General features: G+C 57.0%; 1 protein-coding gene across 1 annotated transcript in view; it reads left to right on the top strand.

Moving 5' to 3' along the window:
* CFAP77 (cilia and flagella associated protein 77) overlaps positions 1-15,741 on the top strand; it is an 846,033-nt gene that overhangs the window by 683,788 nt on the left and 146,504 nt on the right. Inside the window, exon 4 of the mRNA XM_078641538.1 lies at positions 8,655-8,760. Within this exon, the coding sequence (XP_078497664.1) occupies positions 8,655-8,760 (106 nt within the window). The remainder of the gene's footprint in view (positions 1-8,654; positions 8,761-15,741) is intronic.

Here is a 15,741-nt window from a genome sequence, read left to right as displayed (position 1 = left end):
ACCCACAAGACCTCCTTCACCACATGTAGAAATACTAGATAGTTCTCCTGCACACTCACCAGTTAGTACACATAGTAGAATACCACAGGAGGAGGATTATGGGGAGACATACTGTGGGAAGTTGGCGTGGTTTATGATGTTCACTATTCTAGTGAGCACCTTGCACCAGTCCAAACAACCCTTATGGTGATGGTTGTAAAGTCAACCTTACAGACCAGCTATCCTAGTGGTAGCAAGGACAAAACCTTTGATCGGCTCTTGCCCCCATCCTTGGTTTGTATGTGGGATGGATGAGAGTTGAGGCCCTCGCTTGGCCTCCCTTTGATTGGCTCTTGCCTCCCATCCTTGGTTTGTATGTGGGATGGATGAGAGTCGAGGCCCTCGCTTGGCCTCCCTTTGATTGGCTCTTGCTTCCCGCGCTTGGTTTGTATGTGGGATGGATGAGAGTCGAGGCCCTCGCTTGGCCTCCCTTTGATTGGCTCTTGCTTCCCGCGCTTGGTTTGTATGTGGGATGGATGAGAGTCGAGGCCCTCGCTTGGCCTCCCTTTGATTGGCTCTTGCTTCCCACACTTGGTTTGTATGTGGGATGGATGAGAGTCGAAGCCCTCACTTGGCCTCCCTTTGATTGGCTCTTGCTTCCCGCACTTGGTTTGTATGTGGGATGGATGAGAGCTGAGGTCCTCGCTTGGCCTCCCTTTGATTGGCTCTTGCCTCCCTTCCTTGGTTTGTATGGGGGATGGATGAGAGTCAAGGCCCTCTCTTGGCCTCCCTGTGATCGACTCTTGCCTCCCACCCTTGGTTTGTATGTGGGATGGATGAGAGCTGAGGTCCTCGCTTGGCCTCCCTTTGATCGGCTCTTGCCTCCCACCCTTGGTTTGTATATGGGATGGATGAGAGCTGAGGGGATGTATGACGTTACAACGCAGGCTATTACAACGCCTGCCTTTACAACGTGGTTTTTACATCGCAAACCTTTACAACGCATAGCGCTTAGAGGTGCTGGATAGTGGCAAGTATAATTTTCTATTCCAACTCCAGTCCCCGTAGACACTAGGGAAGGTGTTGGATAGAAAATTAAACGTATTCCCTATCCTAGAGCGCCCCCAGCGCAATGCGTTGTAATGGTTTGCGTTGTAATGGTAGTGCGTTGTAATAGTTTCGTTGTAAAGGTTGTTCACCGAGCTGAGGTCCTCGCTTGGCCTCCCTTTGATTGGCTCTTGCTTCCCGCGCTTGGTTTGTATGTGGGATGGATGAGAGTTGAAGCCCTCGCTTGGCCTCCCTTTGATGGGCTCTTACCTCCCATCCTTGGTTTGTATGTGGGATGGATGAGAGTTGAAGCCCTCGCTTGGCCTCCCTTTGATCGGCTCTTGCTTCCTCCCCTTGGTTTGTATGTGGGATGGATGAGAGTTGAAGCCCTCGCTTGGCCTCCCTTTGATGGACTCTTGCCTCCCATCCTTTGTTTGTATGTGGGATGGATGAGAGTTGAGGCCCTCGCTTGGCCTCCCTTTGATTGGCTCTTGCTTCCCGCGCTTGGTTTGTAGGCCGGATGGATGACAGTTGAAGCCCTTGCTTGGCCACCCTTTGATTGGCTCTTGCCTCCCATCCTTGGTTTGTATGTGGGATGGATGAGAGTTGAGGCCCTCGCTTGGCCTCCCTTTGATCGGCTCTTGCCCCCATCCTTGGTTTGTATGTGGGATGGATGAGAGTTGAGGCCCTCGCTTGGCCTCCCTTTGATTGGCTCTTGCCTCCCATCCTTGGTTTGTATGTGGGATGGATGAGAGTCGAGGCCCTCGCTTGGCCTCCCTTTGATTGGCTCTTGCTTCCCGCGCTCGGTTTGTAGGTGGGATGGATGAGAGTCAAGGACCTCGCTTGGCCTCCCTTTTATTGGCTCTCGCTTCTCGCGCTTGGTTTGTATGTGGGATGGATGAGAGCTGAGGTCCTCGCTTGGCCTCCCTTTGATCGGCTCTTGCCTCCCATCCTTGGTTTGTATATGGGATGGATGAGAGTTGAGGTCGTCGCTTGGCCTCCCTTTCATTGGCTCTTGCCTCCCATCCTTGGTTTGTATGTGGGATGGATGAGAGCTGAGGCCCTCGCTTGGCCTCCCTTTGATTGGTTCTTGCTTCCCGCGGTTGGTTTGCATGTGGGATGGATGAGAGTCGAGGCCCCCGCTTGGCCTCCCTTTGATTGGTTCTTGCTTCCCACGGTTGGTTTGTATGTGGGATGGATGAGAGTCGAGGCCCTCGCTTGGCCTCCCTTTGATTGGCTCTTGCTTCCCGCGCTTGGTTTGTATGTGGGAAGGATGAGAGTCGAGGCCCTCGCTTGGCCTCCCTTTGATTGACTCTTGCCTCCCATCCTTGGTTTGTATGTGGGATGGATGAGAGTTGAGGTCCTCGCTTGGCCTCCCTTTGATTTGCTCTCACCTCCCATCCTTGGTTTGTATGTGGGATGGATGAGAGTCGAGGCCCTCGCTTGGCCTCCCTTTGATTGGCTCTTGCTTCCTGTGCTTGGTTTGTATGTGGGATGGATGAGAGCTGAGGCTCGCGCTTGGCCTCCCTTTGATTGGCTCTTGCTTCCTGTGCTTGGTTTGTATGTGGGATGGATGAGAGCTGAGGTCCTCGCTTGGCCTCCCTTTGATTGGCTCTTTCTTCCCGTGCTTGGTTTGTGTGTGGGATGGATGAGAGCTGAGGCCCTCGCTTGGCCTCCCTTTGATTGGCTCTCGCCTCCCATCCTTGGTTTGTATGTGGGATGGATGAGAGTCGAGGCCCTCGCTTGGCCTCCCTTTGATTGGCTCTTGCTTCCTGTGCTTGGTTTGTATGTGGGATGAATGAGAGCTGAGGCGCTCGCTTGGCCTCCCTTTGATTGGCTCTTGCTTCCCGCGCTTGGTTTGTATGTGGGATGGATGAGAGCTGAGGTCCTCGCTTGGCCTCCCTTTGATTGGCTCTTTCTTCCCGTGCTTGGTTTGTGTGTGGGATGGATGAGAGTCGAGGCCCCCGCTTGGCCTCCCTTTGATTTGCTCTCACCTCCCATCCTTGGTTTGTATGTGGGATGGATGAGAGCTGAGGTCCTCGCTTGGCCTCCCTTTGATTGGCTCTTTCTTCCCGTGCTTGGTTTGTGTGTGGGATGGATGAGAGCTGAGGTCCTCGCTTGGCCTCCCTTTGATTGACTCTTGCTTCCCGTGCTTGGTTTGTGTGTGGGATGGATGAGAGTTGAGGTCCTCGCTTGGCCTCCCTTTGATTGGCTCTTGCCTCTGATCCTTGGTTTGTATGTGAGATGGATGAGAGTTGAAGCCCTCGCTTGGCCTCCCTTTGATTGGCTCTTGCCTCCCTTCCTTGGTTTGTATGTGGGATGGATGAGAGTTGAGGCCCTCGCTTGGCCTCCCTTTGATTGGCTCTTGCCTCCCTTCCTTGGTTTGTATGTGGGATGGATGAGAATTGAGGCCCTCGCTTGGCCTCCCTTTGATTGGCTCTTGCTTCCCACGTTTGGTTTGACCTAGTCTAGGTCACCCCCCGCGCCGCACGGCCACCAGCTGCTGCGTGTGCCCCCCGACTGCCTGCCTCTCTGCTCTGGCTGCCGACACGTGACCACGCCCCCTGCCTCGAGCAGCGTGGTCCATGCTCGCTTCCTGCCCTGCGCCACCGTATCTGTTGTATTGTGTTTGTAAATTGCACTCTGTTGTAACCTGTAAGTTGTATTCCTTTTCACCTTTTTTCCTGCTTGCCTGTAGTTTATCTTTGCTCGCCCCGTCTCTTCCCTCCCCGCTTCCCGCCACTGCCGCTTAGCCCCGCCCCTTTCTTCATTCTGTACCCTCCCCGCTCCCGCCTCCCAGCTGCTCTGCCCCCCCGCGCACTTGGCCATATATGGCGACCGTGCGACGCAGGTGAGTGTGACCTAGTCTAGGTCACCCCCCGCGCCGCACGGCCACCAGCTGCTGCGTGTGCCCCCCGACTGCCTGCCTCTCTGCTCTGGCTGCCGACACGTGACCACGCCCCCTGCCTCGAGCAGCGTGGTCCGTGCTCGCTTCCTGCCCTGCGCCACCGTATCTGTTGTATTGTGTTTGTAAATTGCACTCTGTTGTAACCTGTAAGTTGTATTCCTTTTCACCTTTTTTCCTGCTTGCCTGTAGTTTATCTTTGCTCGCCCCGTCTCTTCCCTCCCCGCTTCCCGCCACTGCCGCTTAGCCCCGCCCCTTTCTTCATTCTGTACCCTCCCCGCTCCCGCCTCCCAGCTGCTCCGCCCCCCCGCGCACTTGGCCATATATGGCGACCGTGCGACGCAGGTGAGTGTGACCTAGTCTAGGTCACCCCCCGCGCCGCACGGCCACCAGCTGCTGTGTGTGCCCCCCGACTGCCTGCCTCTCTGCTCTGGCTGCCGACACGTGACCACGCCCCCTGCCTCGAGCAGCGTGGTCCGTGCTCGCTTCCTGCCCTGCGCCACCGTATCTGTTGTATTGTGTTTGTAAATTGCACTCTGTTGTAACCTGTAAGTTGTATTCCTTTTCACCTTTTTTCCTGCTTGCCTGTAGTTTATCTTTGCTCGCCCCGTCTCTTCCCTCCCCGCTTCCCGCCACTGCCGCTTAGCCCCGCCCCTTTCTTCATTCTGTACCCTCCCCGCTCCCGCCTCCCAGCTGCTCCGCCCCCCCGCGCACTTGGCCATATATGGCGACCGTGCGAACGCGCAGCGTTGACGCGCAGCGGGCGCGCCGATTGTGCGCCGAAGGCGCGCCAAAGGTAAGCCCGTCTGCGCCCGTCCGCGCCTGGACCGCGCCCAGTGCCAGGACCCCTGGCCCCCACCGACGGAAGACGACCCGACGCACCTACAACGCCGCCGACCTCCTCATACTCAACACCGGCGACATCCCGGGATGTCACCGAGCCACCCCGAAGCACACCCACGGACCCTTCAGCTGCCACGCCTGCAAATTCACCTGCATCCGGACCGACCCTGCACCAGCACCCGCCAAGCCGAACTCCAGCGGCAACCACCTCAAGTGCATCCTGCTCAACACCCGCTCCGTACACAGACACGCCATCGAACTCTGGAACCTCCTCGACACCACATCCCCTGACGTCGCCTTCCTCACAGAGACCTGGATGAACGCCTCCTCAGCGCCCGACATCGCCATCGCCATCCCAGAGGGCTACAAGATCACACGGAGGGACCGCACCGCCAACCAGACGGGAGGAGGCATCGCCATCATCCACAGAGACACCATCCGCATCACGACCAACACCAACGACACCCTAACCACCGCCGAACACCTGCACTTCCAGATCCACACGGACCCCAGAACAACCCTCAGAGGCACCCTGATCTACCGACCCCCAGGACCACGCACACGATTCAGCGAGGACATCGCCGACTTCATCAGCCCGCATGCCCTCCCCTCCGCCGACTACATCCTCCTCGGGGACCTCAACTTCCACCTGGAGAACAACGACGACCGCAACACCACCACCCTGCTGGAAAACCTCGCAAACCTGGGACTCAAGCAGCTGGTGACCACCCCCACCCACCTCGCCGGACACACTCTCGACGCCGTCTTCTCATCCAGCAAAGACATCGCCTTCAGCCACGCCACAGGACTCCACTGGACGGACCACAGCTGCGTCCACTTCACCTTCAGAAGAACGACGACCCACCACCACCAGCAACAGGTTGCCCGAAGAAGCTGGAACAAGATCACAGCCGACCAGCTCGCCGCTTCCCTGAGTCAGCACCCTCCCGCCAGCTCAGCGAACCCCAGCCAGGCCGCCGACAACCTCACTAAGTGGATCAGCAACTGCGCGGACGAACTCGCCCCTCTGAGGACCCCGCCCAGCAGACCCGGCAGCAGAAAAGCCCCATGGTTCACCGACGAACTCAAGAGCTCCAAGAAGAACTGCCGAGCCCTCGAGAAAGTGTGGAGAAGGGAACCAACAATGGACAACATGACCACCCTCAAGCTCGCCACCCGGAAACACCACCAACTGATCCGCGCCACCAAGAAAAATGCCTACAAGGACCGGCTAGACAACAACGCACACAACTGCAAGGAACTCTTCAACATCGTAAAAGAGCTCTCCAACCCCAACGCCGGAAACAACGACATCACCCCGTCGCAAGACCTCTGCAACTCCCTCGCCTCCTTCTTCCACAACAAGATCGCGGACATACACAACAGCTTCAGCATCCAACCGACGCACGCCACGACCACAGCAACGCCACCCACCACCACCCTCCGCGCCTGGACTCCGATCAGCACCGAAGACACCATCCGCACTATGAACTCCATCCACTCCGGATCTCCAACCGACCCCTGCCCTCATCACGTCTTCAACAAGGCCGACGTGGTCATCGCACCCCACCTGCGGGACATCATCAACACCTCCTTCGACACCGCCACCTTCCCGGAGAGCTGGAAGCACGCGGAACTCAGCGCTCTACTCAAGAAACCTACAGCGGATCCCACCGAACTCAAGAATTACCGTCCCATCTCGCTCCTCCCGTTCCCGGCCAAAGTCATCGAAAAGACCGTCAACAAACAGCTGGCCGCCTTCCTCGAGACGAATGGATCCCTCGACCCCTCACAGTCTGGCTTCCGAGCCAACCACAGCACCGAGACCGCCCTCATCGCTGCCACCGATGACATCCGAACCCTGATGGACAACGGGGAAACAGCGGCCCTCATCCTCCTAGACCTCTCCGCGGCGTTCGACACTGTCTGCCACCGTACCCTAGTACAGCGCCTCGGCAACATCGGAATCCAGGAGAAGGCACTGGAATGGATCACCTCCTTCCTCGACGGAAGAACACAGAGAGTCCGCCTACCACCGTACAAGTCAGAGGCCACCGAAGTCATCTGCGGCATCCCCCAAGGATCCTCGCTGAGCCCCACCCTCTTCAACGTCTACATGAGCCCCCTCGCGGCCATCGCACGCAAACACAACCTCAACATCATCTCCTACGCCGACGACACCCAGCTGATCCTCTCCCTGACCAACGACCCCGCCGCCGCCAGAACCAACCTGCACGAAGGGATGAGAGATGTAGCCGAGTGGATGACTACCAGCCGCCTAAAACTGAACTCAGACAAGACGGAGGTCCTCATCCTGGGCTCCTCGCCCTCCGCCTGGGACGACTCCTGGTGGCCCCCCGCCCTGGGCATCGCACCCAAACCAACGGACCACGCACGCAACCTGGGCTTCATCCTGGACTCCTCCCTCTCCATGACCAGACAAGTCAACGCCGTCTCCTCATCATGCTTCAACATACTACGCATGCTACGGAAGATCTTCTGGTGGATCCCCACCGAGACCAGGAAGACCGTCACCCAGGCCCTCGTCACCAGCCGACTGGACTACGGCAACGCCCTCTACGCCGGAACCACCGCCAAGCTCCAGAAGAGACTCCAGCGGATACAGAACGCCTCAGCCAGACTCATCCTCGACCTCCCACGAAACAGCCACATCTCCGGACATCTGAGAGACCTGCACTGGCTCCCCGTCAAGAAAAGAATCACCTTCCGTCTCCTCACCCACGCACACAAAGCCCTACACGACCAAGGCCCGAGCTACCTCAACAACCGAATCAACTTCTACGCTCCCAAGCGCCACCTCAGATCAACCAGCCACGCCCTCGCCGATGTCCCACGCATCCGAAGAGCGACAACAGGAGGAAGGTCCTTCTCCTACCTGGCCGCCAAGACCTGGAACTCCCTCCCGACCGACCTGCACCTGACCCAAGACCACCTCGCCTTCAGGAAGAAGCTCAAGACCTGGCTGTTCGAGCAGTAACGGCACCCCCCCTCCCAGCGCCTTGAGACCCTACGGGTGAGTAGTGCGCTCTATAAATGTCGTGATTGATTGATTGATTGATATGTGGGATGGATGAGAGCTGAGGCCCTCGCTTGGCCTCCCTTTGATTGGTTCTTGCTTCCCGCGGTTGGTTTGTATGTGGGATGGATGAGAGTCGAGGCCCCCGCTTGGCCTCCCTTTGATTGGTTCTTGCTTCCCGCGGTTGGTTTGTATGTGGGATGGATGAGAGTCGAGGCCCTCGCTTGGCCTCCCTTTGATTGGCTCTTGCTTCCCGCGCTTGGTTTGTATGTGGGAAGGATGAGAGTCGAGGCCCTCGCTTGGCCTCCCTTTGATTGACTCTTGCTTCCCGCGCTTGGTTTGTATGTGGGATGGATGAGAGTCGAGGCCCTCGCTTGGCCTCCCTTTGATTGGCTCTTGCTTCCCACGTTTGGTTTGTATGTGGGATGGATGAGAGCTGAGGCCCTCGCTTGGCCTCCCTTTGATTGGTTCTTGCTTCCCGCGGTTGGTTTGTATGTGGGATGGATGAGAGTCGAGGCCCTCGCTTGGCCTCCCTTTGATTGGCTCTTGCTTCCCGCGCTTGGTTTGTATGTGGGAAGGATGAGAGTCGAGGCCCTCGCTTGGCCTCCCTTTGATTGACTCTTGCTTCCCGCGCTTGGTTTGTATGTGGGATGGATGAGAGTCGAGGCCCTCGCTTGGCCTCACTGTCACAGGCTCTTTCCGTCCTCGCTGGGCCTGCAGCCAGGATGGATTGGCGTCATGGCCTCGCCTGGCCCCCCCCTGCTGAGGTTGCAGCGACCTGTCTCGTGCTTGTGATCCACTGCGGTCTGCTCTCTCCTAAGACCTTTCTCTCATTCTTTACAGGCCTTCGACGCCGATCTACGACGTCATTGAGCACAAGTTCCAGGACGTCTGGGTGCAGGAGCAGCGGCTGTTCGACAAGGCGCGCCTCGCGGCGCACAAGGAGAAGGTAGGAGCAGTGACGACACAACGAGCATAAGAATATATATATTGTAACAATAATAGTGTTAGTAATAATAAGAATGATAATAATCATGTGTTTTAGCACGCTGGGTTACCCACCCGCTATTAATATACATGAATATCCGTTGTTGCTCTGTTTATTGACCTTCAAACGATGAAGGCGGTGCCCGCTCTGAGGGGTTTAAACCTCAGACCTGGAGGCGCTCTGCTGCAGCGCAAACACCCCTCTGCCTGTCTGCTGCAGTACAAACACCCCTCTGCCTGTCTGCTGCAGCGCAAACATCCCTCTGTCTGTCTGCTGCAGCACAAACACCCCTCTACCTGTCATCTGCAGCACAAACACCCCTCTGCCTGTCTGCTGCAGCACAAACACCCCTCTGCCTGTCTGCTGCAGCACAAACATCCCTCTGCCTGTCTGCTGCAGCACAAACACCCCTCTTCCTGTCTGCTGCAGCGCAGACACCCCTCTGCCTTCTGCAGCACAAGCATCCCTCTGACTGTCTGCTGCAGCACAAACACCCCTCTGCCTGTCTGCTGTAGCACAAACACCCCTCTGCCTGTCTGCTGCAGCACCAACACCCCTCTGCCTGTCTGCTGCAGCACAAACACCCCTCTTCCTGTCTGCTGCAGCGCAGACACCCCTCTGCCTTCTGCAGCACAAGCATCCCTCTGACTGTCTGCTGCAGCACAAACACCCCTCTGCCTGTCTGCTGTAGCACAAACACCCCTCTGCCTGTCTGCTGCAGCACCAACACCCCTCTGCCTGTCTGCTGCAGCACAAACACCCCTCTGCCTGTCTGCTGCAGCACAAACACCCCTCTGCCTGTCTGCTGCAGCACAAACACCCCTCTGCCTGTCTGCTGCAGCACAAACACCCCTCTTCCTGTCTGCTGCAGCACAAACACACCTCTGCCTGTCTGCTGCAGCACAAACACCCCCCTTGCCTGTTTGCTGCAGCGCAGACACCCCTCTGCCTTCTGCAGCACAAGCATCCCTCTGCCTGTCTGCTGCAGCGCAGACACCCCTCTGCCTGTCTGCTGCAGCACAAACATCCCTCTGCCTGTCTGCTGCAGCGCAGACACCCCTCTGCCTGTCTGCTGCAGCACAAACACCCCTCTGCCTGTCTGCTGCAGCACAAACACCCCTCTGCCTGACTGCTGCAGCACAAACACCCCTCTGCCTGTCTGCTGCAGCACAAACATCCCTCTGCCTGTCTGCTGCAGCACAAACACCCCTCTGCCTGACTGCTGCAGCACAAACACCCCTCTGCCTGTCTGCTGCAGCACAAACACCCCTCAGCCTGTCTGCTGCAGCACAAACACCCTTCTGCCTGTCTGCTGCAGCGCAGACACCCCTCTACCTGTCTACTGCAGCGCAGACACCCGTCTGCCTGTCTGCTGCAGCACAAACACCCCTCTTCCTGTCTGCTGCGGCGCAGACACCCCTCTGCCTGTCTGCTGCAGCACAAACATCCCTCTGCCTGTCTGCTGCAGCACAAACACCCCTCTGCCTGTCTGCTGCAGCACAAACACCCCTCTGCCTGTCTGCTGCAGCACAAACATCCCTCTGTCTGTCTGCTGCAGCACAAACACCCCTCTGCCTGTCTGCTGCAGCACAAACATCCCTCTGCCTGTCTGCTGCAGCACAAACACCCCTCTGCCTGTCTGCTGCAGCACAAACACCCTTCTGCCTGTCTGCTGCAGCACAAACACCCCTCTGCCTGTTTGCTGCAGCACAAACACCCATCTGCCTGTCTGCTGCAGCACAAACACCCCTCTGCCTGTCTGCTGCAGCACAAACACCCCTCTGCCTGTCTGCTGCAGCACAAACATCCCTCTGCCTGTCTGCTGCAGCACAAACACCCCTCTGCCTGTCTGCTGCAGCACAAACACCCCTCTGCCTGTCTGCTGCAGCACAAACACCCATCTGCCTGTCTGCTGCAGCACAAACACCCCTCTGCCTGTCTGCTGCAGCACAAACACCCCTCTGCCTGTCTGCTGCAGCACAAACATCCCTCTGCCTGTCTGCTGCAGCACAAACACCCCTCTGCCTGTCTGCTGCAGCACAAACACCCCTCTGCCTGTCTGCTGCAGCACAAACACCCCTCTTCCTGTCCGGCATCGATTACCAGGAATCCTGCACAATAATAAAAAGAGAAAGGTGACTGTCTGCAACAGGGGTGCCTGCGAATGAGGGACTGTGAGTGACCGTCCGCATCAGGGATGCCTGTGAACGAGGGACTGTGAGTGACTGTCAGCATCAGGGATGCCTTTGAATGAGGGACTGTGAGTGGCAGTCAGCATCAGCCATGCCTTTGAATGAGGGACTTGAGTGACTGTCAGCATCAGGGATGTCTGCGAACGAGGGACTGTGAGTGCCTGTCAGCATCAGGGATGCCTGTGAACGAGGGACTGCGAGGGACTGTCAGCATCAGGGATGCCTGCAAACAAGGGACTGTGAGTGACTGTCTGCATCAGGGATATCTTTGAACGAGGGACTGTGAGTGACTGTCAGCATCAGGCATGCCTTTGAACGAGGAACTGTGAGTGACTGTCAGCATTAGGGATGTCTGCGAACGAGGGACTGTGAGTGACTGTCAGCACTAGGGATGTCTGCGAACGAGGGACTGTGATGGACTGTCAGCATCAGGCATGCCTTTGAACGAGGGACTGTGAGTGACTGTCAGCATCAGGGATCTCTTTGAACGAGGGACTGTAAGTGACTGTCAATATCAGGGATGCCTTTGAACGAGGGACTGTGAGTGACAGTCAGCATCAGAGATGCCTTTGAACGAGGGACTGTGAGTGACTGTCAGCATCAGGGATGCCTTTGACCAAGGGGCTGTGAGTGATTGTCAGGATCAGGGATGCCTTTGAACAAGGACTGTGAGTGGCTGTCAGCATCAGGGATGTCTGCGAATGAGGGACTGTGAGTAACTGTCAGCATCAGGTATGCCTTTGAACGAGGGACTGTGAGTGACAGTCAGCATCAGGGATGCCTTTGAAAAAGGGACTGTGAGTGACTGTCAGCATCAGGGATGCCTGCGAATGATGGACCACGAGGGACTGTCAGCATCAGGGATACCTTTGAATGAGGGACTGTGAGTGACTGTCAGCATCAGGGATGCCTCCGAATGAGGGACTGTGAGTGACTGTCAGCATCAGGGATGTCTGCGAACGAGGGACTGTGATGGACTGTCAGCATCAGGTATGCCTTTGAACGAGGGACTGTGAGTGACAGTCAGCATCAGGGATGCCTTTGAAAGAGGGACTTTGAGTGACTGTCAGCATCAGGGATGCCTGCGAATGATGGACCACGAGGGACTGTCAGCATCAGGGATACCTTTGAATGAGGGACTGTGAGTGGCTGTCAGCATCAGGGATGCCTGCGAATGAGGGACTGTGAGTGATTGTCAGCATCAGGGATGTCTGCGAACGAGGGACTGTCATCATCAGGGACCCCCCTCACCCCCCCCCCCGGTGCACGTGGGCTTTGAGTCATTTACAATGACATCCGCCTCTAATCTCTTTAGACACGGATGCAGCATCAGTCCAGGCGCCGCTGCTTCTCTCACTGCCTGACCCTAACATGGTAATGTTCGCATTGTAAGTACTCGGATGGTCTTAGGTGCCCCTCAAGGGGAGTGTTAAAAAAACCACTTACCTTATCGCTGCGTCCCGCCTCTCTGCTCCGTCTCTCCTCCGTTGGACTCAGGCCAGAAGAACAGCAACCAGGAAGAACACCCAAGCTCCCCTGACCAATGTTGTGATTGGTAAGCACCCAGGCTCCCGTGAGCAATCACAACGCTGCAATGCAGCATTGTGATTGGTCTGAGCGCCGTGGTTCGACGCTCAGACACGGACTGGGGGGCCTGGGCATGTTCTTCACCTAGGCTGTAATGCAGCGTGGGTAGAGAACATGAAAGTGCACATGACTGTTACCCTTCGCTGTAGCACCTTGGACAGCTCCCATCTCTGCGGTGGTTACCCTTCACTGCAGACCCTTGGACAGCTCCCATCTCTGCGGTGGTTACCCTTCACTGCAGACCCTTGAACAGCTCCCATCTCTGCGATGGTTACCCTTCACTGCAGACCCTTGAACAGCTCCCATCTCTGCGATGGTTAACCTTCACTGCAGAGCCTTGGACAGCTCCCATCTCTGCGGTGGTTACCCTTCACTGCAGACCCTTGAACATCTCCCATCTCTGCGGTGGTTACCCTTCACTGCAGACCCTTGGACAGCTCCCATCTCTGCGGTGGTTACCCTTCACTGCAGACCCTTGGACAGCTCCCATCTCTGCGGTGGTTACCCCTCACTGCAGACCCTTGGACAGCTCCCATCTCTGCGGTGGTTACCCCTCACTGCAGACCCTTGGACAGCTCCCATCTCTGCGGTGGTTACCCCTCACTGCAGACCCTTGGACAGCTCCCATCTCTGCGGCGGTTACCCCTCACTGCAGACCCTTGGACAGCTCCCATCTCTGCGGTGGTTACCCCTCACTGCAGACCCTTGGACAGCTCCCATCTCTGCGGTGGTTACCCTTCACTTCAGAGCCTTGGACAGCTCCCATCTCTGCGGTGGTTACCCTTCACTTCAGAGCCTTGGACAGATCCCATCTCTGCGGTGGTTACCCTTCACTTCGGAGCCTTGGGCAGCTCCCATCTCTGCAGTGGTTACCCTTCACCTTGGGCAGCTCCCATCTCTGCGGTGGTTACCCTTCACTTCAGAGCATTGGACAGCTCCCATCTCTGCGGTGGTTACCCTTCACTTCAGAGCCTTGCACAGCTCACATCTCTGCGGTCGTTACCCCTCACTGCAGACCCTTGGACAGCTCCCATCTCTGCGGTGGTTACCCTTCACTGCAGACCCTTGGACAGTTCCCATCTCTGCGGTGGTTACCCTTCACCTCCACACCTTGGACAGCTCCCATCTCAGCAGTGCTGTAGTTACTCTCCATTGCTGAACCTTGGACAGCTCCTATTTCTGCAGTGCTGTAGTTACTCTCCATTGCTGAACCTTGGACAGCTCCCATTCTACTGTGCTGTAGTTACCCTTCACCTCAGCACTTTGGACAGCTCCCAACTCTGCAGTGGTTACCCTTCACTACAGTGAATTCGACAGCTCCCATATCTGCGGTACTGTTGTAATTGCCCTTCACTGTCTGTCTGGCCTTGGATATCTCCCATCTCTGCGGTGCAGTAGTGTCCCTTCACTGGAGTGACTTGGACAGCTCCCATCTCCGCAGTGCTGTAATTACCCTTCACTGTTTGGCCCTCGACAGCTCCCATCTCTGCTGTGCTTACCCTGCACTGCAGCACCTCGAGCAGCTCCAATCTCTACAGTGGTTGCCCTTCACTGCAGCACCTTGCACAGCTCCTATCTTTGCAGTGGTTACCCTTCGGCAGTGCCGGGACATCTCCCATGTCTGCAGTTCTTATTCACTGCAGTGTCGTGGACAGCTCACATCTCTGCGGCGTTTTTTTCCCTTCGCTGCAGTGACTTGGATAACTCCCATCTGTGTGGTGCTATAGTTATCCTTCGCTGTAGCACCTTGGGCAGCTCCCATCTCTGCGGTGGTTACCCTTCACTTCAGAGCCTTGGACAGCTCCCATCTCTGCGGTGGTTACCCTTCACTGCAGACCCTTGGACAGCTCCCATCTCTGCGGTGGTTACCCTTCACTTCAGAGCCTTGGGCAGCTCCCATCTCTGCGGTGGTTACCCTTTACTTCAGAGGCTTGGACAGCTCCCATCTCTGCGGTGGTTACCCTACACTTCAGAGCCTTGGCAGCTCCCATCTCTGCGGTGGTTACCACTCACTGCAGACCCTTGGACAGCTCCCATCTCTGTGGTGGTTACCCCTCACTGCAGACCCGTGGACAGCTCCCATCTCTACGGTGGTTACCCTTCACTTCAGAGCCTTGGGCAGCTCCCATCTCTACGGTGGTTACCCTTCACTGCAGCACCCTTGGACAGCTCCCATCTCTGTGGTGGTTACCCTTCACTGCAGACCCTTGGACAGCTCCCATCTCTACGGTGGTTACCCTTCACTGCAGACCCTTAGACAGCTCCCATCTCTGCGGTGGTTACCCTTTGCTGCAGTGCCCTGGACAGCTCCCATCTCTGTGGTGGTTACCCTTCACTTCAGAGACTTGGACAGCTCCCATCTCTGCGGTGGTTACCCTTTGCTGCAGTGCCTTGGACAGCTCCCATCTCTGCGGTGGTTACCACTCACTGCAGACCCTTGGACAGGTACCATCTCTGCGGTGGTTACCCTTCACTGCAGACCCTTAGACAGCTCCCATCTCTGCGATGGTTACCCTTCACTGCAAACCCTTGGACAGCTCCCATCTCTGCGGTGGTTACCCTTCACTGCAGACCCTGAACAGCTCCCATCTCTGCGGTGGTTACCCTTCACTGCAGACCCTGAACAGCTCCCATCTCTGCGGTGGTTACCCTTCACTGCAGACCCTTGGACTGCTCCCATCTCTGCGCTGGTTACCCTTCACTGCAGACCCATGGACAGCTCCCATCTCTGCAGTGGCTACCCTTCACTGCAGACCCTTGGACAGCTCCCATCTCTGCGGTGGTTACCCTTCACTGCAGACCCTTGGACATCTCCCATCTCTGCGGTGGTTACCCCTCACGGCAGACGCTTGGACAGCTTCCATCTCTGCGGTGGTTACCCCTCACTGCAGACCCTTGGACAGCTCCCATCTCTGCGGTGTTTACACTTCACTGCAGACCCTTGGACAGCTCCCATCTCTGCGGTGGTTACCCTTTGCTGCAGTGCCCTGGACAGCTCCCATCTCTGTGGTGGTTACCCTTCACTTCAGAGACTTGGACAGCTCCCATCTCTGCGGTGGTTACCCTTTGCTGCAGTGCCTTGGACAGCTCCCATCTCTGCGGTGGTTACCACTCACTGCAGACCCTTGGACAGGTACCATCTCTGCGGTGGTAACCCCTCACT

This window comes from Lissotriton helveticus, chromosome 5_1, assembly GCF_964261635.1.
Source record: "Lissotriton helveticus chromosome 5_1, aLisHel1.1, whole genome shotgun sequence".
NCBI classification, from domain to species: domain Eukaryota; kingdom Metazoa; phylum Chordata; class Amphibia; order Caudata; family Salamandridae; genus Lissotriton; species Lissotriton helveticus.
This window is presented reverse-complemented; position numbering and strand designations above follow the sequence as displayed.